Source organism: Cinclus cinclus, chromosome 7 (assembly GCF_963662255.1).
Source record: "Cinclus cinclus chromosome 7, bCinCin1.1, whole genome shotgun sequence".
Lineage (NCBI taxonomy): Eukaryota > Metazoa > Chordata > Aves > Passeriformes > Cinclidae > Cinclus > Cinclus cinclus.
In genome coordinates, this window is record NC_085052.1 from 10,543,186 (window position 1) to 10,566,842 (window position 23,657).

Sequence of the window (23,657 nt, forward strand, 5' to 3'; positions counted from 1 at the left end):
TAGCTGTAGCTGTTTAGAAGGCATAGTTTATTTTTGTGTTTCCAGCTCTACAGGTCCTGGGTGTAATCCTTCACAATGATTTCTCCAGGTGTTTGCTTGCTCATGTTATACAGACGGACTAAAACTGATTTCTCTCTGCAGAACTTCAGAGGAGCAGTCTTCCACACAAAATGTGGAGATATTGGTTGCTACATATCCTTTCCCCTTCAGATAACTGGGATTGAATTTGTTGATCCTACTCTGTCATTAGTGCCTACACCCTGCTGGGGTGCATCTGTCTTTTGCAGCTCTTCCAGGTTAGGCTGGCTTCCTGGGCCATCCAATGGCTGATGTGTTTTTATGGGTTAGGAGGCTCATGTTGCTTTATTCACCCATTTAATAAGACAAACAAAGCTGGTTATCAAGGCTGCTAAGCAGTGCCTGCTTGTGTGTATATATACATACATATTTATATATATATACATATATATAAAATAGAAATGAGATGAATGCAGGTTGGTGATATGCCTGGGTTAGATCCCAACATGAATTTCCTGTGTATGTGGTGTTTCCTTTGATATAATTATTTTTTCCCACTGCTCTGCAAGTGTGTATATTGCTACTTCTTTGTGTTCAAACACTTATGGATGCCTATCTGCTGTTGTATATATAACATTCCTTCCCATCCCCCCCTGTTAGCATTAAGGGTAATTGTAAAGTGGTACAAAAGAAAAAAGTGGTAAATGGGAAGGTAGAAGGACTGGCTATTGTCAGTTTAGAACACAATAATGAGAGTAAGATATAGTAGCTCCTTTGATTGCTTGTGAATTCGTTCATCTGAAAGAAAAAAAATATGTTTTTCTAAGCTTTTAAATCTTTCAGTTTCTTTTATGGATGTTGACAGAAGCACACACTTCCATCTGCGTAGAATGTTACCTGTAAATAAAGCTGTGAATGAAAAACAATTGCCTAGAGATTTGAAGTAAGAAGTGGCTGGCAATTCTGAGATTACCATTTGCAATAGGCTGTTGACATGTTTCCCTGTGTTGTGGCAGGGGTGCTGGCTGCCTTTCTTGAACAGTTTGAAAGCAAGTTTTATGTCTGAAGTTTCATGTTGGAGATTTTCTTTGCTCTTATCCCCTTTTGAAGGATCCCATTTTGAATTCATTGTCACTGGTATAAGAAAAGGTAGCATTATTTCGTTAATATATTTTTCCTAACTCAGCAGGTCAGATTTTGTCCTTACTATTTTGCTTTTTTTTTTTTACTTACTATTTTTGCACTATTTTTGTCAGCTTGAACTTCACGAAGGGTAGCTTTTGGGGTTTAGGCAGAGAGCAGCAGAAATACTAATTTCTGATAAGACTGGGTGGTGAGGTGGGGTGGTGTAACAAAGGGAAACTGCAGTCCTTGGCCAGGCTGTGTTCAGCATCCTGCTGTGGATCTCCTCACCTGGATGCTGGAGCATCTCTGAAACACTCAGTAACAGAAACCACCATAACAGTATCCTATCCTCAGTCCTCTGAGGAAATAGCTCAGTTAGTTTATATGTGCTCCTGAGAGAGATGACCTTATAAAGGGAAAGATCAGTCAGCAGCTGAGAATTTGACATTAATGTTCTAAACACCAAAGGTCATACATGCACACAGGAGGGTGTGTGTTTATTGGAGGGAAGGAGAAATCTCTGGACATAAATCATAGGCCAATTGTTATATGGGTCGGCAGATACGTACAAAGCCTTCTATAAAGTTCCTAAATAGAAAGACTCAACTTTAGTGCAGATTCACATTTTAGTGCAATTCATCTTTCATGGATAAAACCTTAAGCTGCTGCTTTCTTGTTTTATTCATGTACTGATTGCAAAATCTGAAATCCCTGAAGCTGTAATATGAATGTAGGTATAGTACTCAATTCAGAAATGTTCTACCCTCCATATTCCACGAAAAGAATTAAAAAAAAATAAAGCATTAGAGGTCTTAAATGCCTTTGTGAATTTAGCTACCATTGTCCTGGTAGGAGATTACCTGAAAATAACGGGTGCTAAAATTTTACTTCAGAATGTCTGTTTTGGGAGTGCTTAGCAAAAGGGAAAATTCATGTCACTGCATGCAAGTGAAGTTCTATATAAGCCCATTTGTACATGTTACAGATGAGATACAGGAATATGTTATGCTTTTCAATGTCTGTTATCCAGATACATGTTCCTTTCTGCGATTTATGGATGCCAGCTCTACTGGTTTGGGCTGATTATCTAAATCCCTGGGATACTGGGACAGAATTCAGGCAAGCACGAGCTGCATAATGAACAGAATCTCTGCTGAAGATTGATCTTGGTTCCAGTCGCATGTTAAGAGTAACTCCTACAGGAGCAGTGGACAGTCTTATTTGATCACTTCTTTTGTTCTTCCCCAAGACATGAAGTCAGTGTTTTTATGGGCAAACCTCATTTCAGAAATATTATTTTCTCTACTGAATGGTGGCTTTTAAAGCAAGAATGTGTGTCCATCCTTTCTGCTAGTGAGTGTCAGAGAAGCTCCTTTGGAATATGCTGAGATGAGCCATCTTTACAAAATTAGTCTAAGCATGGAGTGCATGATGAATTGGTAACCTTATCCTCTTGCTGTCTGCTATTTGGCATTTCTGACAATCATTCTCTTCTGTATACAGAATGTAGCATTTCTTATTGTACATGTTTAAGATGCTTTGGGAAGATGCTGGTTTAATTTTTCCTAATCTAATTTAAATGCAAATTATAAACACGCACATGATGCTGTGTGTATATAATTAAGTATCATTATATACTACATGAATCATTGAAAAAGCTCTGGAGAGCCATTCTGCTATTTAAAGCATGACTTATATTGAAAAGCTGCCAAGTGACTTGTGGTTTTTTGATTAAGTGTTTGTACTTATAAGAATCTCTCTTGAATTGTAGGTCAACAGATTATGGGACAACATATGAGAAACTGAATGATAAAGTTGGTCTGAAGACTATTTTGAGCTACTTATATGTTTGCCCAACAAACAAACGTAAGGTACGTGACAATGTGTTGGCTCATTTTCGCTTTATGATGCTATTTCTGCCCGGGAGATCTCTTCTAATTTCCTCAGTATCTGTTACTGTTTAAGTAGCAGGAGCCTCTCTGCTGCTCTTGCCTTGACAAGAATGTGTTACTTTATCAAAATACAACCCAAATTGTACCACCTGTACCACTTCCCAGTAATACTTGAGGGAAGGATGGCTATTAAATGGACAGGTACCGTGCATGTAATTGTTTGCATACCTTCTGGATGGTGTTGATTTTGTTGTCTGGAAGGGAGAGAGACTCGTTAAAATGGCAGAAATGCATCTACAGTGACCAGATTGTATGCAACATTGTTTGTCTTTTAAGTGCTCCCAGTAGTGAACTGAACAGGATTTGACAAATTCCTGCAGGGAAAATGCCTTCGAAGCTCAGAAGGTTTTAATCATTCAGACATCCTACTGACTAACAATTTACTATGAATTTATAATGCTGACATATTCATGAAAGGAATCTGGATGCCTTCTTTGACATACATTTTTGACAAAATTTTTCATTTTCTGCTCCTTGTTTTTCAGTCCTTGTGCATAGATTAAGTCACTACAGGCAAAACTCAATTGCACTGGGAGAAAATGTTAGTCAAGACTCACCTCTCAAGGAGGCTGGGTGTATTTGGGCAGTTGAAGTCACTATAATGCTGTTCACACTATACTGAAACAATTATGTGTTTTCTAAGACAGACTGTGAAAGGAGAGGACAATGTATAGCACTTTAAATTGCAATTAAATGGCCCCAAATAGTGGAGAGATGCCATCTCATTGATACTGACCCTTAAGAAGATACGAACCTCTTCTCTAGGAGCTGAAGAATGATATTATCAGCTCACATAAATGTCCTTCAGCAAGCCCACCGAAGTGCAGGGTGGCACTGAAAAACCTTCATCACCTCTGGCTGCATCCTGTGCCCTCCCACTCCGTGCCTTTCTCTGCCACCTGTGTTTGTGTAGCCATCTGGTGAGCTGGATCCAAGACTGACCTGCCTGAGAACTAATCCCTTTCCAGCTCAAAAACTAAATAGATGAAAGGAAAAAGCTTCCAGGCAGAAGTGTGGAACTGTCTTTTCTGGCAGAAGTCTGCTGTAAAGTTGGCCTATAGTTAATATGGTACAGTGCCAGAGGAAAGCTGCAACACCTGGGACGAGAGGACCTAGGTGATGGTCTAAGATTGAATTTTTCAAAGTTCCTTTCAGCAGGAGCGGAGTTAGGAGTTAGCAGGGACAACTTTTGGAGGCCCTCCTTATGCTGTCTGTTTGTGTAGAACATCAGGTCATTCCGTCAATAAACATTTAATTTTAGACACCTAAATAGTCCCCTGAGGCTGAGGGCATGGCATGTGTCCAGACTAAGAATACTTACACAGGGAAAGCAAAAATACTCTAGCTCAAGGTCTTTATTATAACTTCTGTGTAATGAAAAGCTGAAGGAAACATATTTAAAAATCTATGGCTCCTGAGACCTGATCCCCTCTCCTCCCCTGGAATTCTGATAACACTTCTAGAAACTCTTGTCACTGTGAAAGTTGGATCTTGTTTCAGTAATATGGGCTGGGTGGGTAGCTGCAGAAATGCTTTTAAAATGTAGAACTCAGCAACTCGGAACTCCACGAATTTTATAAAACTTATACACTTCATGTGAAGGGCTTATATACTGCTGCAGTTACTACTGGGCAAATGCTAACAGTGTGTTTTGCCTAAATATTAATTGTATGTGGTGTTTTCTCAGACAGCACCTGCAGCCATCAATGTCCTTTGTTCCACAAGGCCTTCCTTAGCAGAGAGAAAAGGCTTCTGCAGTAGTGGAAAAGAAAATGGTGCATTTTTCATCTTGAATTTATTGGATGGGAGACCTTGATACAGCAGTAATCTGTAAGGGGGGTGGGGGGGGGGTCAGCATGTACTTAACTTACTGAAGTTGCCTTGTTTTGGGGAAAAAAAAAAAACAACAAAACTTTGAGAGCATATTTAACTTTTAGGAGTAGTTCAATTGAAACAGAAGGTAAATTTTGAACTTGGCTGACTCAGGACCGATTGCTTGTGATGAAAAAAAGCAAGGATACCATTTATGTAAGTCTTGCCTCTTCTCTGTGAAGCAGAGCAGTTAGAACAGCAAATGGTAAAATGCATATAATTGGATTTATTAAAATAACTGATAGATTTGTTCATGAATTTCTGATTATTTTCACATTCTGGAAGTGAACAAACAACAACATGTGTTGAATAAATTGTTTGTTGTAATTTATTTGCTCTTTTCCAACTAGAAAAACAATGGGTCTATAAATACCCAGCATTTGCAGAGCTTCCCACAGCCCATGCATGCCAATTTATTTCTAAAAGCTTTTATCTTCCAATTCTTGTCTCTTTATTGAACAAAATTAAATCCTTTAACCAGACATTGTAGGCAATGTCATATTGCAAAAGGATGCTTGGGATAAAAAAATATAAAAGAGTCAACCATTATTTACAATTTAAACTGATGACCTATTACTTTTGCTTGGCATTTTTCTGAATTACAATATTTTCTGAAGGAAATGACAGAAAGTGGTTACTAACACAGTGATGTATAAGTCCTGGCAAAGAGAAGTGGAAACATTTTTTTTTTTTTTTAGTTCTCTTTCCTTTTACTGAATTGCTGTGCTACCTGGTCGTATGACAGATGACACAGATCAGGGGGTAAAAAATGTGCCACATGGATCTTGCCAAAGACACAGAGCCTGTTTGAGTATTTGTCATCAAGTCTCCAGAAGAGATATGTGCAATGTGCAATAAATCCCTAGGCTTAGGTATGTCAACACTAGTTTATTTGTTAGGTTCATAGAGCCTTCTGTAATGAGAAATAAAATTATTTGAATGCTTCTACATGAAGAAATACTGTTTGGGAACAATGCTGATGGGTTACAAACTAAACTAAAATAGAAATCCAGAGGTTGATACCTTGAAATCCTGTTTTCACAGAAGTTTGTTGCTCATTTTCCTAAAAACTCACATGCACTAAGCTTTAAAGTCCTTCTCTGTAATAGTCTTACAGATTGGTTGTTTTTATTCATTGCATGGGAAATCATAGGCATACACACATAAAAAGTGAATGGGTCATGGTGGGGAATCTAGAATTTGTTTAACTGGAGGTTTTCTTTGACTCAGGAAGTGCTGCTGGCTAATTTAGATGCTGTATCCTTGTAGGAAGCACACTGTGTTCTCTGCAAAGAGCCAGTTTGTGCAGCCCATTCGTTCTTTGTACTTTTGAGCCCCTTGTATCTGTGTATCTTCAGTTAATTAACAAATGCTGGGTGGTAGTATCTGCCAGTGACTTTTATGCTATTAATAGGACTAGTGCATCAGATATTTCCTGTGGGTTTGAATTTTTGTGGTAGAAAAAAATAAAACAAACAAACACTCTCCCTTTCCGCAGGCCTGCCTTTTTTTTTTTTTTAATTCCTCCAACTGTTCAGATTTTAATTGGTGTGTGGAACAGTGTTGCCTTTTTTATTCTCTCTTTAAAGATGAATGGATTACAGATGCCTTCGTCTTCCTTGATATTCACTGCTTGTGTTTATCACCTTTATCACAGTGTGTTAGGTATTGTCCTGGTGAGTGTGTAGCGCCAAGATAGCAGATATTTATTGTAAATAAAATTGCATGGGTTTCACTGCTGGCTAGATCCCCATCTACTTCACATTTATTTGTATTAATGAGTTTTAAATGAAAGGAAATTAAAGGAATGGCAGCCTAGCCTTCTGTTCTTTCTAGCATTGGCGGGTGGTTCTGCACAGAATAGTTGGCAGAAGCTTCTATTAGTCAAGACACTAGAAAATATACCCTTGTTAGCTGAAATGGGAATGATTGATTGCTACTTTCTATCCTGTGGTATTAGGCAAGTTCATTTTCTTTAGGGAAGTTTTGTTTCTTGAAGTTGAAAAGTAAACTACCCTCTTGTATAAAGGGTATGACCTAGAGCTGTGTGCTTTAAACTTGCCTTTGTACCCACTCTTCTAAGAGCTGGGGAAAATGTCCACAGAGGTGAACAGTTCCATCTGGTATTGCTGTTTCTCAGGAGTCTGCTTATCTTCAGTTGCTAAAATCAGTTTGGGAACACTTCTAAAAATTCTCTTTCTGACCTGCCTCACTATGGAAGCTTTCAGAACTCTGATGTGAGGGCAGGTTTTGATTTTTTAAGTCCAGGAAAAACCAGTTATTTCCAGCAGTGCCCTCCTTGTAGCCTCTGTAAATGTTAGTGTGGAGTCCATCAGTTTGTATTGGAGAGGTTAGAGCTCAGCACAACTCTGAGCACACCTCACTATGCACTGAGTCAATCCCAGGGTGGTCAAGGGATGGCATCCTTGGGAAATTGGGAAAACAGCCTCTGTCAGTCATGCCAATAGTACAAGGTGTGATTCAGTCCACTCTTGCTGAGATAAAATCAATTATTTTATTGCTCTCCTCTTTTCATTTGGAAGGGGATGTCCTTGTTGGCTGCAGGCTGTTATTCCAGCCTGAGTCCAGCCTTCAGAGACAGTCATAAGAGACCTAAATGGCATATGTGAATGGCTGGAATTGTTTGGAGTTTTGTGGTCAGTGTTGTTTTGCTTTGGGGTGCTTTTTGTTTGTTTGTTTGTTTTTGTTTTCTGTTTTGTTTGTTTGTCTTGGGTTGTTTTCTTTTTTAAGGTGCTGTAGTGGCTAGGAGATTTCAAGGAGCTGTTTACTGAGTATGTTTTCATACCTTTTTAAAGGTATGAGGAACCACCTTGTCCTGCAGCGGTTTAGAGATCAAAACATAAATTTGTTCAAATGGAAACTTCTGTTTGGATTAAATGCCATATAACATAGGATGGTACAGGAAGTGTCTCCTATGCTAGGACAAGAAGTAATGATTCTTTACAGCCTCTTAATTTTCTTCAGAGAGACTATTTTGGAGGGAGGGAGTTGAGGGAATGTGGTGTAGGATTTATGTCCTGTTTTCACTTACCTGATAGGCAGTTTGGGTTAGATAGTACTACACATGCCTTTTATCCAATGGTCTTCCAGTGGAAGAACCTAGGGATTCCTCTTCACTTCTATTTTTTCTCTAAATAAAATGGCCTAAATCTGTTTCATTCAGTAGTTTGAGTTAAAGATTCCACCTAATCAGAAAAGGGTTGAAATCCTGAACCTACAAGAAATTATCTTGGACTGCAGGGGTGGTTCAGTGGATAGCACTGTGCACATGCAAACAGCTCACTACCCATGGGAAGAGGGATGTCTCACACTGAGAATTGAGAAGTCTTCAATTTTCTGCAGTTCAGCAGTAATTATGGATTAAGTCGACTGCTTTACAAGCCTCTGGTGGTGGTAGCTGGAAAATCTGATAATCTTGGGATGTCCTTGGGTTAATGCAGTTACGGTTTTCACTTTTGCTTGTAATACCTTTAGATTCAAGAGCAGCTCTAGCTGTGAACCAGATAAACAAGTATGGACTTGATTTCCATTTCAGAAGACTGTCTTTTCTGCCTCCCATCTTACATGCAGACAAGGATAAGTTTTTACTGGTTTAGAAAGGTTAATTGCTGCTCACATCTGTTGTATGTGCTATGGCAGTTGGATAGTTTCTGGGAGTCAGTGAAGATGTGTCACTGTAGAGATGGTGCTGTCTTTAATATTGAGTTTGTGTGGAAACAAATAATTAACAATCATTTGGTCCATATTAACAAACTGAAGGCAGAGCCTCATCTTTCAAAGTGAGTATTTTTACTTTTGAAGTGTCTGGCAGCATCTGCTACCCAACTTTCTGATTCATGGCTACAGTCCATGACAGCTCTCACAATAGCCATTACACACAAAGCCCTTGCCATTACTCTACATCCATATCTCTTCTTGGATATGAAGTGAAGTCAAAGCCCATTTATTCCACTTCTGCTCTTGTAAGCCTATCAAAAACAGTGGCAGTTTTGACATTTCCTCACTCAAAGCAGCATTACAGTATGCCTTTGTATCTCACAGAAGTCTCCAAGGGCACACTGGGTGTTGAAACTAATGATAGGGAGGTATAAACCAAGGAATTAAACTTCAGAGTTTCAAAAGTGTTCTTTTCCTTTCTAATTCTGTTCCTTGTTTTCTACAAACTGGACAACTAAAATTTATGCCAGATAATCCCTTCTTGAATGTCCTTCAATTCTTTTATCCCCTTTTAATTCCTCTGTGATTTACCAAATACTCTGGAACAGATGATATCCCTTTTGGCAATGAAGGATACATGCCAGCAGCTTAGAGAGCATAAGAGCAATATGTTGTTGATTGCAGGCTATATACAGGCAGCTGGGATTGATGGCAGAGCAAGAACAGACCTGTCTGAGTTTCAAACTTGTAGCTCCATCCATTACCATAAGTAAGACAGGCTGTTTAAACCAGGGAGAAAGACAGTTGCCATAATACTGATTGTTATTTTTTTTTTTTATGAAGAACTGGTCGCAAGTGATTGAAAATCTGTTCAGTGTCCCATAAAGTTGGGCTAAAAATATGTACAGCAGGGTTTTTTCAGTTACCTTCTGGGTTTTGTGGTATTAAAGATACATAACTAAATCTCTTTTATCCCCTTTCCCTGCTGTGTTTTGGTAGGAACATACTTTTTTGGTCCCACGAAATTTGGGAGTTGTCTTCATACTATATATCTTTGGAAGTTCATCTTCAAGGGAAAAAGAACATGATACTGTAACATAACCATACAATGGCTGTTTTGTGGCACTTTGGAAATGATAATGTAAAAAAAACTCAAATGTTTGAATATTGACCACTCAAGCCTCCCTTGCTAGGCCTGCAGCAAAGGACTATCTGTTAATTAGCAGGTGGTTTAATCTGTAGGGCATGTTTGCCAGCAGATTGCAGCTGCTCACTCCTTCTGCAGTCTAGATATGTTGTTATGCAGAAATGAATGATGAAATGACAGGATACTTGAGGGTTTTACCTTCTGTCTAGCTGTGCTTGGAGTACAGGGAGAAGAAAGTGAAGAAAATAAACAAGAAAAATATTCTCGATTATTAAAATTCTGATTGATAAGTGCTAGTAAATGCAGAGAGAGGGGAGTGATGGCAAAGATTAATGGCTGCAATTAGAAAGCCATCTACTGCTAAAGAAAATGTGGAATTTGACTTGTATGCAAATAGCATGAGAGCTAGAGACCAGCAAGTGATGACTCATACATCAAATTGAGAGTAAGAGGTCCTTGAGGAAGCAGCCAAACTTTGTGGAGAAAATGGGAATAATTAGGTGTTTGGTATGAAAAAGATATTGCAAAAACCATGAATGACCTTTTCCTTTTGGTGCTACTAAGTGAAAAAGCTTAAGTTTCTTGTTGCAGGGACAAAGAAAGATTTTCCACAGCCAGAATAATAATGATAATAATAATAATAAAAAAAAAGAAACACAGAACAAAGAATTTAAGGGTCAAACTTTACTGAAAATAAGGCACTGTAATCTGTATCTTTTCTATTGTGTCTTTTGAATCCCTTCTCTCCACCTCTTTCTCAATAGCAGTAGAGAAAGGAATTAAAACATTTAGGGAGGACATATAACTTGGGGAGCAAGGAAAATACAATGCTTGTCACACAGCTTTGAGAGTAATGGCATAGAGAGGCTGTGGGTGGGAATACACAGAATTTATTCTCTTTCTGTTTACCACAATGTGGCTTTCAGATGGGCATGGTTTTCCCGCAAATTTGCAAAAAAACCCCAGTTTTTCAGTGAAGGAATCTCTTCTACCATGTTCAGAAGTGCTGAATTATGGCCAGTGTTTCTGTAAAGGTAAATGTTGTAGGGATAAGTGAGAACAAAGGACAGAAAGCTGTTGAGGAAGCAGAGCAATGATAATCAGTGCTGAGGCTGGTGTTGAGGTTGACACCGACCAAAAGACATTGATGAAGAACTATCAGAGGAGTTCTTGATATGTATTCTGATTCAATGGATCAAGCCCTAGACCACTGTTTCCTAAGCATTTTTTCCCATGGATAAGGGAGTGAAATCAGACCATGGTGAGTGTTCAGGGCACAATTGTACCTTCACAGTGTTTCTGTGCACATTTGCTAAGAAGATGTGAGGATTTGAGAGAAATACTTGGTAGTAATTTTTAAGTGTGGCCAACTGTTACCATAAATCTGTGAGCCAACACACTTTTGTTGCTTTTTCTTAAACCGACACTGCAGTTAAAAAGCTGGTGGAATATTTTCAAAAGATAATGTTCTACAGAAACATTTAAATGAGCGCAGTATTTGACAAGCAAAAATCAAATTTGCAGTTTTCTATTGCATATAGAATATTATGAATAATGGATTTTGTTGTTTAGAGAAAGAAAAAAAAATCATATTGATTGAAAGCACTTATTCCTAGTCAAAACACTATTTTTTTTCTGCTAAGGTCATCTAAGACTTTTCTGTGTTGAAGAGATTGATGTTAGAATAACAATGCTTTGGGTGCGAAAAGCTAAAACCATTTTGATTTGAAATGTTTCTTTTTAAGATTCTTTAGAGATTTACCAAGATAAATTCTACTGAAAACAATGGAACATAATAATAACGGCACTTAAATTACATTTTTAATCACTTTGCTGATTCTATTGTTAAAAGTCTTCTCTAAACAGCTTCAATGCAAAACACTGAATTCTCTACTGCACATATGCATTTAGGTCTCTATTTGCATCCATGTAAACATAAAATCTCTTCTGTCTCCAGTCCCAAATACCTAATTGCTTCATTAGAGGTAATAAGGAGAATTAGAAGAGAACTGTGATCTGGTCCTCGCATTACAAATTCTCTGTGTGCAGGCATTTCTCAGGGTTTTGTTTCTCTTATGGATGTGATGCTTATGTGTTTGTTAAGTATCTTTTTCCACACAGACCAAAGACAGACAGAAAGCCATAGAATATGTTCTCCATGCAGCTGCACAGAACCAACAGAACCTCAATTTTTGATGCCTAATCTTAATGAAGAATTAGAAGATGTATCTTAATCAGATATGGTTAAAAAAAAAATCACCTTCCCCTGGTTTAGGCCTCCTTTGCACATCACATTGCACAGAGTTTGAATATGATTTTCGTGTGTTTTAGAGAATTTGTTTTAGATTATTTAGCCTTGTGTGTGAGATCTGGTTGCTGGTCTCTCTTGTCTGATTCCTCATAGCTGCAGCAATTTCTGTGAACTCTCTACTCTTGAGCATTTTGTGTGCTCTGGATGTATCTTTCTGGTGAAGACAATCCATTAGAAGTAATTCCTTAATAATAAGCATGGCAATGGGCTCACAGCTGTTCCTGGACATTATGCAGCCCTGAGAACATAAAATCATATTATTGTGACTCACCCTTCTGCGTCAAGACCAAGATTCTTCTGTCCTATTTATAAGTTAAGAATTTATAGGAAGAGATTTTTTTCCTCCCTGTTTGAACAGCATCTGTTCTTTTGGGTTCTGGTGTACAACTTGTCTCCCATTTATTACTAATGGTAAATAATCAATGTAACAGCATAGAAAATCTGAATGACAGCAGTTTGTGCTTAGCTTTTGGCAGTGAAGGGAAAAACACAAACACATCCACATGTCCTCCCTAATGCCATGTTAGTCAGCTCACAGAAAGTAAAGAATAATTGCAGATGAATCCAGGTGGTATCAACTGGGATGCAAAGTATGGCAGTTTCTCTGTTTCTCTGCCTCTACTTGAGACTGTTGCTCATTTGTTGGGTTTTTGGGAGGTGGTTGGGGTTTTTTTTTTGTTAATGGGTAGTTCAGGAGAAATATTGTCAGTCCTAGGTTATGAATGACATCAAATCCATGTTTTTCTAAGGTCAAAAAATAATCAGCTGCAGACAGAAACTGAACACAGGATTTTGGTTGAAATCCTAGCCACAGAATCATCTTTTCTCCTAATTCTGTTGATTCTGGAAGATCACAATAGTCAGATCTCCTTTTGTACCATTTTGTTCTGAGAGGGAATTGCAAACTGCAGTTCACCTGTCCAAGTTTGTGCCCTTCATTTTGTATTGCTTAAAGATATAAACAAAACAAAAAAAATGGTGCAGAAAGGAAAGCATCAGTCATTTGAGCCTGTTTGGCAGAGTAGCACTAGGTTGTTGTGTAGGGATGGAGGAAGCTTAATTCAGTCATTCAGTGATTCAATGGACAAATCAGTGCTGCTCCAGACCCGTGTGCCTAACACCACTGGCATGGCAATATTCCTTTTTAAACTTCAGTAAATTTATCTAATGAAAATATGTCTTGACATTTCAAACCTTGGAGCTGAGAGCTGTCTCCCAAGTATTGTTCCTTGTTAGAGGGTTTCACTGTTCTCTTTCTGTACTACCTCTACAGCAAAACCTTTCCATGTGCTCCAGGATGCCAAACCTTTCCTGTTGCTACTATTTCAAGTGTGTTGCTGCCATTTGCAAGCTCTCACAGGAGCGTTCAGTCAATTACCACCAAAGACTCCCATTGTTCCAAAGAGATTGACCTTCCCCCCTTGGGCACCAATTAAAATTTATTACTTTTTTTGCCCCATCCTACTTGCTGTAATTGGAGCTCTGGCTCTTTGCCTGGTAGAATTTGTTGGGTTTTCCCCTCCTTTTCGTTATTACTGAAACTTTGCTAAAGATGGCAGGAGTGAAAATTCCAAAGCACATATGTATTTACCTTAGGGACAGCAACAAAAACATTTTAATGAGACTTCTAATTTAATCTCTCTCTCGCTTGTCATCCAGGAGTATAAGAAAAATCCAAGTGAAAGAATAGATAAGTTTCATATGTTGATATGGCTTATTTCCTTCCTTCCTCTTTTTGTTCTCTTTCCTCAGTTAATGTGCCCCAATTATTTTACAGAGAAGGTTTTCCAGCAACTGTAGGACAAACAGGCTGTGAGCCTGGCTAGTAAAAATACTGTGCTCTGAAAGCTGAGAGGAACAAGAGCTGTGTATCTGAAAGCTCTCTTGAGCCACAAGCCTGTCCTTTCTTGTATGCCAATACACTGGATAGGTGTACCTTTCTTCCTAGAGTATGTCTGCAGATCTCATCTTTAAATAAACAGTAAAATAATATCAATAAAAGCATTTTTCTCTCCTGGTGGTTGATAATGATGAAGCTATGTTAACTTTAACTGGCTAGCAGGAAGTGCTGTGCTTGCCACAGCCTGCTTCTGTGACATTAGGACCACTAAAATCAGGCCATGCACAGCTCTTATGTAAGTGTGGCTGCCCCCTCAGTTTCTTTCAAGAGTGAATTTAAGCCTACCCTGAAGGTGAGATTTGCAAACATGCCAAGGAAATTCAGGGAGAGAAAAAAAAACAACCCAAAAAAACCCCACACTTATTTGGGCTTTGGGGTTCCCTTGCTTTCAGTGAGGATAATGTAAGTTAAAAGTATGTGATTGATACTCACCAAATGGTTGATGTGGATCAGAAAAGTCAGCCATGAAGTGGCTCTTTGAGGCTTTTTCTGGTGTTTGCAACCAGGCAGGACTTGCAGGCAGTCTGAGTTTAGTTGGTTTTTCCACCATTTGGATAACAGATGTACCATAACAAGTTTGCATGTTCAGCAATGTAACCTTGTGGAGCTAAGTCAGGAGGAATTGAAGTTTAGATTCCTTCTTTATCTAGGTTCCTGAATGCACTGTAGACACAGCTGAATCTGTGTATAGTTTTATTTTACTAGGCCACCTCCATGACAAAACCACCCATGGGCTGATGAGGAAGATCCCAGTGTGAATAAAACTGAGCCCTGGAGTCTGGCTCTGTTGTAGCTGGCTCCTACAAGTGATGGACTGGCACAGCCCCCAGGGTATCCTTCAGCTAGTTCAGCTACCACCAGACAGGGCACAGACTTCATTCAGTATAGATTACAACAGCCTGTCAGGGTCTTGGAGTGCCCCTTGTGTGACTGCAACCTGTGTCACTGCATCTCTGCAGGTGTCAGTACGCGAGTTAATTATTTGCATATCTGTAGGAGTGGAGAGGTGAATTTAACAAATGCAAAAAAAATGTTAATAGTCTATAACTTTTTATTTCTTTACCTGGTTTCTCATTTAACACAACTTTGAAAAAGCTGCATTGAAGTTTTGTACTTGGAAGTGGTAGCTCTTGACTTCTGCAAAACAGAAATGTATTTCACTGAGAAAAATCTCACTAAGTTTTTTGGGGTGAGGTGCTGTGTAAATGCAAACAGTTTTTATTAATAGTCAATTCATGTGCATAATAAAAAGTATGTTCCCACTATAAAGAAGGTTAATATTGTTCAATATATCTATATTGTTCAATATATCTGCATTGCAGCCATACTAAAGCTGTGTGTATGGGTTCTGTTTCAAATGATACAAAAAGGTGCTACATGATATTATACACACTTGTGTATTATTGCTGTGTGAGAGATATATGGTCTCTACCACTTGATATAGAAAAAAACATGTCTTTCAGTAAAAGGATATTTCCTAGGTTTGCTCTAACAATATTTAAGAAAATTGTGAATAAGTGAAACAGATTTATCAAAAGAAAACAACATTATTTTGCTGGAGAGGGGGAGACTTTTAAAACTAAAACTCAAAACCCTCTCTCTCTCTCGCACTCTCTCTCACACTCTCACTCTCTCAGTTTGCCTGCTTTCGAAATCCAAGCAGTGGAAAGACTGTTCTCTCCTTAAAATTCAAAACCTCAGGAAAAAATAAATGTCTCATCTCATTAGGGATTGAAAAATCCATCCCTATATGTCATAAAATATTACTCAGTAATCTGTCACATCATTCACACTCAAGGTTGCTGTGGTACAGCTTGAGTTTAATCTAAAGTGAAACTAGTCCACACGTTTCTTCCTTCTGGGTCAGACTTTCATCCCAGGTGGGTTCTTTGCTGGGGTTCTCCAGGGACAGGGTGGCTGTGGAACAGGCAGTGTTAATGGTGATGAAAAGAGTGATTTCCACAGAGGATCAGGCAGGTACCCAGCTCTCAGCCACTACCTTCAGTGAATATTCTTTAAATGAAAGTTTCCTTCTTAACGTCTTTCAATCCAGAAAAGAATACTCCACCTCACTGATGTGTGGAGAGCAGGAAAATTAAGTTTTCCCCCTCTTTGAGTATGTGGAAGGGTCCTGCAAACAAACACACACAAATACAAAAACACCTTGTAGCCTGTGTCAGCTGGCATAAGCTAACATTTCTAAGAAGCAGTGAAATAAACAAAACAAAAAAGAAATTCTCTATTTCTCTCTTTCTCTGTTGTACCTGAAATAGATCTTCTTCTAGGTCAGAATGTATTTGGACCTCTCTAGCAGCAGGTGCTAAAACTGCAACCGGTATTTGAGTGGAAAGGAGGAAGGAAAGCATCTCTTTCTGAAACTGCAGAGGAAATTCAGGCAGAGAGATACAATTAGCCAACCTAAAAAATGCCTGAGAGAACAGAAATTGCCAGCATTGTTCCTTTACAGTGTTTTGAGAACTTCAATAAATGCAAGTGATCAGCGCAGTAGTTTTAAGTATAGTCTGGAGGTCTGCAGTTAAAAACCACAAGAAGCAGACCCAATGACTACAGCAAAATTAGATGTTCTTTTTCAAGAGGATACTTACCTTATTTATGTTAATATTTTTCATAAATGTGTAATCCACAGCAAGGATATTTGGAAAGGGTGAATATATTTTATGATTATTTATAAGGAAATTTGCTTACACTTTGGTGTTTAGTTAGCAAAAGCATTTACTTACTAATAAAAGTTAGTAAAAGCATTGATTTGTAGATAGGACTTTGCATATGTGAGAAAAAACTACTTCCATGTGTCTACCAATGTTCTAGATTCAAGAACATAAAGTAAGGGGAGGCTTCATCTCTGCTACCCCACCACCATGAGGTGACATCACTTCTTCAAGTGTTGAGAATATGCCCTTTTAGAACCTGTTGCATGTCTTTGAAATGTGCCTGTTCTGTGTAGTAATATGTTAAAATAGCTACAATAAATGATTGTAAAGCAAAAAGGAATGAGAAACCCAAAAGTTTTCTGTGCTATAAAATCTGATTATTAGACTGCATCATTGTTAAGCTGAGTAATAAACAGAATAATTGATATGTTTTGCTCTGATTTTAATTGTGGTTATAGCTGGAGTAATTTGGAAAATAAATGTTTTATTATTATGTTAAACAAGATTTTAACGCTTCTTAAATTGCAGTTACTAACATAGCACATTATTGCAGTCTTTAGTGAAAATAAGAGCAAGGTCCATTATAAATTAAAAATATGGATGTACAGAGAGGACTATGAAGTGAGTTAGAAGGAAAACTTGGGAAAAAAAAGAATCCAAGCCTGTCTTGGGAATGGTTTACAAGCTTTAAAATGCAAATTTATGAAAGCTTTTTGTAAGTCATGAATCTCATTTTTAATCGGTATTCTGCTGTTTGAAAATCAGCCACACAGGCTCTCACTTGGTTAACATTTATTTTACTGGTCTCAGATCTTGATCCAAAATTCACTGAAGTCAATAAAAAGTCTAATTTTGAATGCAAAATTAAATTATTCTCCTTAACATGTCAGAAGAGATTCCTCTTGCAGTATCCCACCATTGCAGCACGGAAAACCAGAGCAAAATATTTGGCAAGAAAGTAAAAGTCTCTTTCTGAGCCTGTGGATGAGCCTGGGCTCACAGGCAACACATTGAACTTCAGATCTTCTAATGTATCATTTCAGTAAGTGTTAGAACCTGTAAACCTTTGAGATGTTTCTTGGTTACCCTGATAATGATATATTTTTTTTGTATTTAATGCATATTTGTACTCAAGACCTGTATATGTGCCCATGTAATTAACATTTACTGGTTTTCATATGCATTGGTTTCATTAGAGTTTCCCTACATACACTATTGGTGTATGTTCTGCTGTATTCAAGATAATCAAATTAAATAGATTAAAAAAAATCTTACTGGTAGTTTTGTAGACAGCTATGTACACACATTGGGAAGTATTTCAAGACCAGACAGACAACTGATGGGAAGACTAGAAAGATCTAAAAGCATTAAATAATTTGTCTACGTCTGTACAACCCCAGGTGAAATGGGAATCTGAATCCCAGTGTAAATCCTAGCATTTTGTCCTGTGAATTTGACAATACTTTTTCCTGAGAAGGTTCCAAACTTAGTTAAGAACTTAACTGAGTTAAGTTCTCATGCTGAAAACATGAACACTTGCTAAATCAGTGGAAGATCCGCAGAATATACAAGATTTATGGGGGCCAAACAAACCCAAGCATCACTTCTGATGAGGCTGAATCACATGTGACTGTGATTCCTGGTGCTTAATTTTTCAGTCGTTAAAAGTGAGAAGTTATACTTTATCAAGTTCAGCTGGAGGGAATATTTGTGAATGATGTCTTTAAACAGTTAATGGCATGATTTGCAACAGTGGTAACATGAGTTTTTAACATAAATAATTTAGCCAGTGCATTCTAGAGATGTAAGGGAAGTGTAATAGTGATGGAATACACACACATGTGGGTAATCATACACGTTACAGATAGAGGTAGACCAAAGAAGGAGGAAGGAAGAGTGGGCTTGTAGATCCTGATGACCAACTATCCCACCCCTGGGGTGTTCATCCCACAGATGCTGCACGACAGAGGACAGGGGAGCTCTGAGATGGATTTTCAGTTGTGAGTTGGGTGATGGCTCCCAGGCATTGCAAGATAGAGTGGCAGGCTCCATAACAGCACAGATATGTTTTTAGAGAAGTCTCTTCTTGATTATTTCCTCCTAGTCAGGGTTTAGACTGCCCGCTGGACCATGAAGCAGTGTAACATCATTTTTGGCTATGTGCCGTAGGATTTCTTGCAGTTGAATTGCTTGTCACAGTTTGGGTATCACAGGTCTATTGAGTGATGTTGTGACCAGCAGATGAAGAGATCCAGCTGTCTGATCCTGCCCAGTACTGCTTTACTTATCATTGACTTCATCTGGGCTTTTTCTTAAGTCCCTGATGTCAGAATCTGTGAAGGTTTGTGCATGTCTAGCTTCCCTGGCTTCTCAAGAGTTAAACAGGAGATGGGTTCCTTCTTTCCTTTACTAACTGAGCCAGTCTGCTGGCCTCATTTTTTGGCTCTGATGCTCTCCTCTTCGCTTATCCCTCATCAGGGTTTGGGAAATGCAACTTGTCTCATCAGAGCTGTGTAGCTAAGTATAGCTACACACCGCAGCTACAGTAGTTACTCAGGTACTGGGGCAGTGAATAGATTTACTTATAGATACAGCTGTATTCTTTACTATCAATTTAGTAGGGGTTTGCTTGAACTCACCCACGCTTAGGTATGCACTGGATCCTACTCCCTTCTTGCTTCCCCTTCCTTGCTGTGGAGTGAAACACATCCATGTGTTCTGAACCAGCAAAATTCAGTGTCTGCCTTGCTCACTTCCAAATAATTCACTGCATGAGCCTGTCTGTGGGGACATTGAGTCCTTTTCTGTGAATCAGGATTTATTTGCTTTTGAAATGTTAATGCTAGAGACGAGGAGGAGGAGGGGATGTCTTCCTGAGCTGCCTTAAAGATGTTAGTTGCTATTTTAATGTGTTGCTGTGGATTAAGAGGACTACTGAGGGGCAGCATGGCAGCTCCTCTTTGATCCAGATGACTGGCTCTGTAGGTGGTGGTTATTAGAAAGGAGAAACAGCTCCGTCCATCCTATGGCTCCAGCTGTAGGGAGCCACAGAGCTGGTTGACATCAGGCCAGGTTTTCTGTGCAAGTTGTGTCAAAGCCTGGTGAATTGTTTTTGCACTCCTGTTTCTAACATGCTCCCTTTCCTAGCTGGCTGCAGGGCTAATGCTCCCGTTCAAGCCTTCAGCACCTCACGTCTCAGCTGTTACAATGCCCTGTCCCCCACAAATGTGGCCATCTCTGATTCACACCATGCAGCTGCAGAAATCAGACACCTCGATTTCTGCTGCAGCCACAGGACACAGCTCCTTGGAATGCTCCTCAGCCACAGGACACAGCTCCTTGGAATGCTCCTCAGCCACAGGACACAGCTCCTTGGAATGCTCCTCAGCCACAGGACACAGCTCCTTGGAATGCTCCTCAGCCACAGGACACAGCTCCTTGGAATGCTCCTCAGCTTCTTACACTGAAGTAGAGCTGCAGGTCTTTGCTTCCCAGACTTTGCTATCTTTACCATACCTCACTGCTAATTGGGTCAGATGCTGCCTGCCATTGACCTGTGCCTCTAATCCCCACTTCTACTTACAGCCTTTTCAATTAAGTGCCTATATATGTTTCTCAGTGTGCCCATCATGCATGGGAGGAGATGCTTTCTAAGGAACATCCATTGCCCTATGCCAATACTTTATAAATTCAAAGGTTTTTCTGTCTTCTCATTTTTCCTCTCTTTTGTTTTTTTCCTTCTGTCTTTCATGACAGAAAACCTTGGTCATAGATGGGTTTCAGCTTACTTTTAGCTGCCTTTAGTTTATGCCTTTGCAGATACTGTACTTTGTAGTTCTTTGCAGCAACTGCTTTGTTGATATTTGTATGTTAAATGGGAGCAACAGGCTCCTGGACTATGATTGGACTGTTGTAATGCTGAGTTAGCACAAGAAAAAATTATAGTTGGAAAGGGGTGTGAAAAATAATGAACCAGAGGAGGAGGTATATTTCTAGAATAGAAAGGAGAGAAAAAAACAAAAGAGGAGGAACCAGAGATAAAAGAAAAGAAAAGATGGAGTCAAGGTGGGGAGGAATTGAGAGGATTAGGAAGAGAGATTTTATAGAGTCATAGGTAGGGGGTTCTTGCAAATTAAGTTGATTATTTTCTTTGTTTGATGGGTGCACAGTGCATTAAACATTTGCATAACATTCCCAGGCCCTCCAGCTTAGATTTACAGTTCTGAACTATCCTTTGTATGAGGGGGATTAAACTCTGAAGGATTCAGGGCCAAGTCTACAAGGAGGGTTAGTACCAATTTTTTTCTTCTTTTCACTATGCTGGCAGGTGCTCGCCTAATTAGGACTTAAATATTTAGCCTTCTATATAGTTAGGATTTTGTTCTTTTTTTACTTTATTTATGGAAGGTTGATATTTCATTTTTCTGAAATAAAAGAGATGGAGGACACAACTTAGGGTCAAAATTGTGTTTGATTTCCTCCTACATGTCAGTTCTGTTGAGACTCCAACATCTTATGATTAATTTTTATTAAATTGCCAAAATTTGCAAAACAAAGCAATGTTTTGTGACACATTTTTAAATACTTGATTTTGAAATAGATAAAACATTTAGTCTTTCCTCATGTTTTTTTGTTCTTTTTTTTTTTTTCCCTGAAGATGTTTCAGGTCAAACTGTTTTTTCTGAGATTTCAAAAATATGTGACTTTACAGTGGTTCTCCTGAAACACTGAGTTTTTGAAACACACTAAATATTTGCAAGAAAAATGCATATTTCTGCTTGTTAGAAACCAGAACTGTTTATCAGCCAGCATAGTCATAAAATGTGGGTTTTTCCTTCTGTCACTTCAACTGGTTTCTTCCTGTTTTTGATGTAGATACGTGGCATTATCACTGTTTTGTGAGCACTTTTTACAGTAAGGAAAATAGGGATCTTACTATAGAACTAGTGAGTCGGGAAACAAGTCTGAATAAAATCTCTGTTATCATTGCAGTATTTAATAATTCTTTTGGTTTTCTAATTGTTTTTTCCTGTTTTTATCTGTAGGAGCAGTCAGGGCCCTGCTCAAACTGAAGGTCCTTATCTGGTCCATCATGTTAAGTGACACAGGGCTTTTCTTGTCTCAGGTGGTTTGTGCACTCTCAGCTTCTCATCTCTTATATATCCATGTTGGTTTCATCCACATCCAGCTGGTTTTTGTGGGAAAAGATAAGAAAAGCAAACACAAACAAAACTTGCAACTCCCTCAAATGTTCTTTTAAAGGAACTCCAGGGAAAACCCTATGAAACATTATCTACTAAGCCAAAGCAGCTCTAAATTCTGTCTGAGAGCTGATTATTGCTGAGTCTTTCAAATCCTGTCTTTGTAATCCTTTCTCTACTCTGGATTCTCTGCTAATCCTGCACCTGCTCTTCCTAATTCCAGCCTATATAGGGATATAGGCAATAAATTCTGTTTACTGGTTCATTAATATGTCTGGACATGGGCTTCCAAAACTGTACAGGGTGTGTAGGACTTCTCTGAGGATGCAGATGAAATCTGCTAAAGTTTTATTGGAGGAAAGACAAATTAAAATCAACTTCTAAAATGTAGCTTCTTCATTCAAAGGTCTGTATAGTTCTGGTCTTGCTACTTTTCTTAGGCAGTGTTGGAAGAATTTGTCGGAGGAATTTTGCTTCATGTCTTTGAACATTACTTAAAACTATTAACTCTTTCTTCAATGGCAGAGTCCTTAGGGGAATGGCTTGGTTCTGCAAATAGTGACTGCTTTTGAGGGGGTTCTTTTCATTGACACTGAAAAGCATGTATTTTTCCCCTTAAAAAATGAGAAAAAGTGCACATGCCCTGAGAACATTTATATTGATTGGAAATTTACTCGGGGCCTGTCAAGTAAGACCATCTGACATACTAAAATTTGACCAATTCATAAAACAAGTCTTTCCTTCTTAAAATGCTGTGTTTGCACACAAATATTTATGTGCGCATCTGCTCACGTGTTCTTCTAAATACGGGAATATCTATTACGTGAAATAGGTTAAAATTATTTTAACTTTTTGTCATTATATTGGCTTTTTTGGTTCTTACGGAACAGAATTATTAGGACATGAGGTTAGTGTGGCTTCCTCCCAGCAATGTTTTCAATTAACCAAACTTATGAATTATATTCTAGAAAGAGAAGTGGGGGGGGGGGGGGCAGATCATCAGCAATGTGACTTTTATTTAGTACATGGTCACAGGTTCTATGAAATAATTTCCACAATGCCTGTAGCCTGTGCCTCTGCGTTCCTGCTGCCTTTAAACTTATTTACACTGATTTCCTTAGTGAGTGACAGTATAGAATTGTACTCTCAGCCAGACATTAACATCTCAGTTAAATAAAGAGTTTACCAGGCTGATAGGTGCTAATGGATTGATTAGCATCAATATGTGCTCTTTGCTTGGCAGTGCAGTGGCAGAACTAAGCTTAGATCAAAATAAATAAATGCTTAAACTAAATCTAATGTACTGGGGATAAAAATATGTTCACAAAAAGGGAAATGCCTCAGGTAATACACAGTAGGTTGTTAAGCTGAGATGAATTGGCTGCAAGTCTGGAGATTTACTTCTGTCTTTTCCTGGTGTAGCCAAGATCAAAACTGGGTGATGATTCTTAAAAACACCATGAAAATCTGACTAGATTTTGTGAAGTATTGATTTTTGGTGTAACTAGTTGTCCTTGAGAAGGGACCACTGAAGTGAGTATAAAATTTTCCCATTTCAGGGTAGCAGAATTTTAGGATCTCATATCTCATGATTTAGGTGATGGGGTAGAAACTGAAGCTGGATGGGAAATAGCAAGCAAAAGGCCTGAATATAATATTAAGAGTATGTAACAGAATATCTGACAGTTTTTCACTTCTGCAATCTTTACTCTTACATAACACCATTGGTCTCTTTGTTGTCATCTCTCATTGTAGAAATAATTTAAGATCTCTGGGATAAG

General features: G+C 38.5%; 1 protein-coding gene across 1 annotated transcript in view; it reads left to right on the top strand.

The window, feature by feature from the left end:
- SORCS1 (sortilin related VPS10 domain containing receptor 1) overlaps positions 1–23,657 on the top strand; it is a 258,601-nt gene that overhangs the window by 112,302 nt on the left and 122,642 nt on the right. Inside the window, exon 3 of the mRNA XM_062496860.1 lies at positions 2,915–3,014. Within this exon, the coding sequence (XP_062352844.1) occupies positions 2,915–3,014 (100 nt within the window). The remainder of the gene's footprint in view (positions 1–2,914; positions 3,015–23,657) is intronic.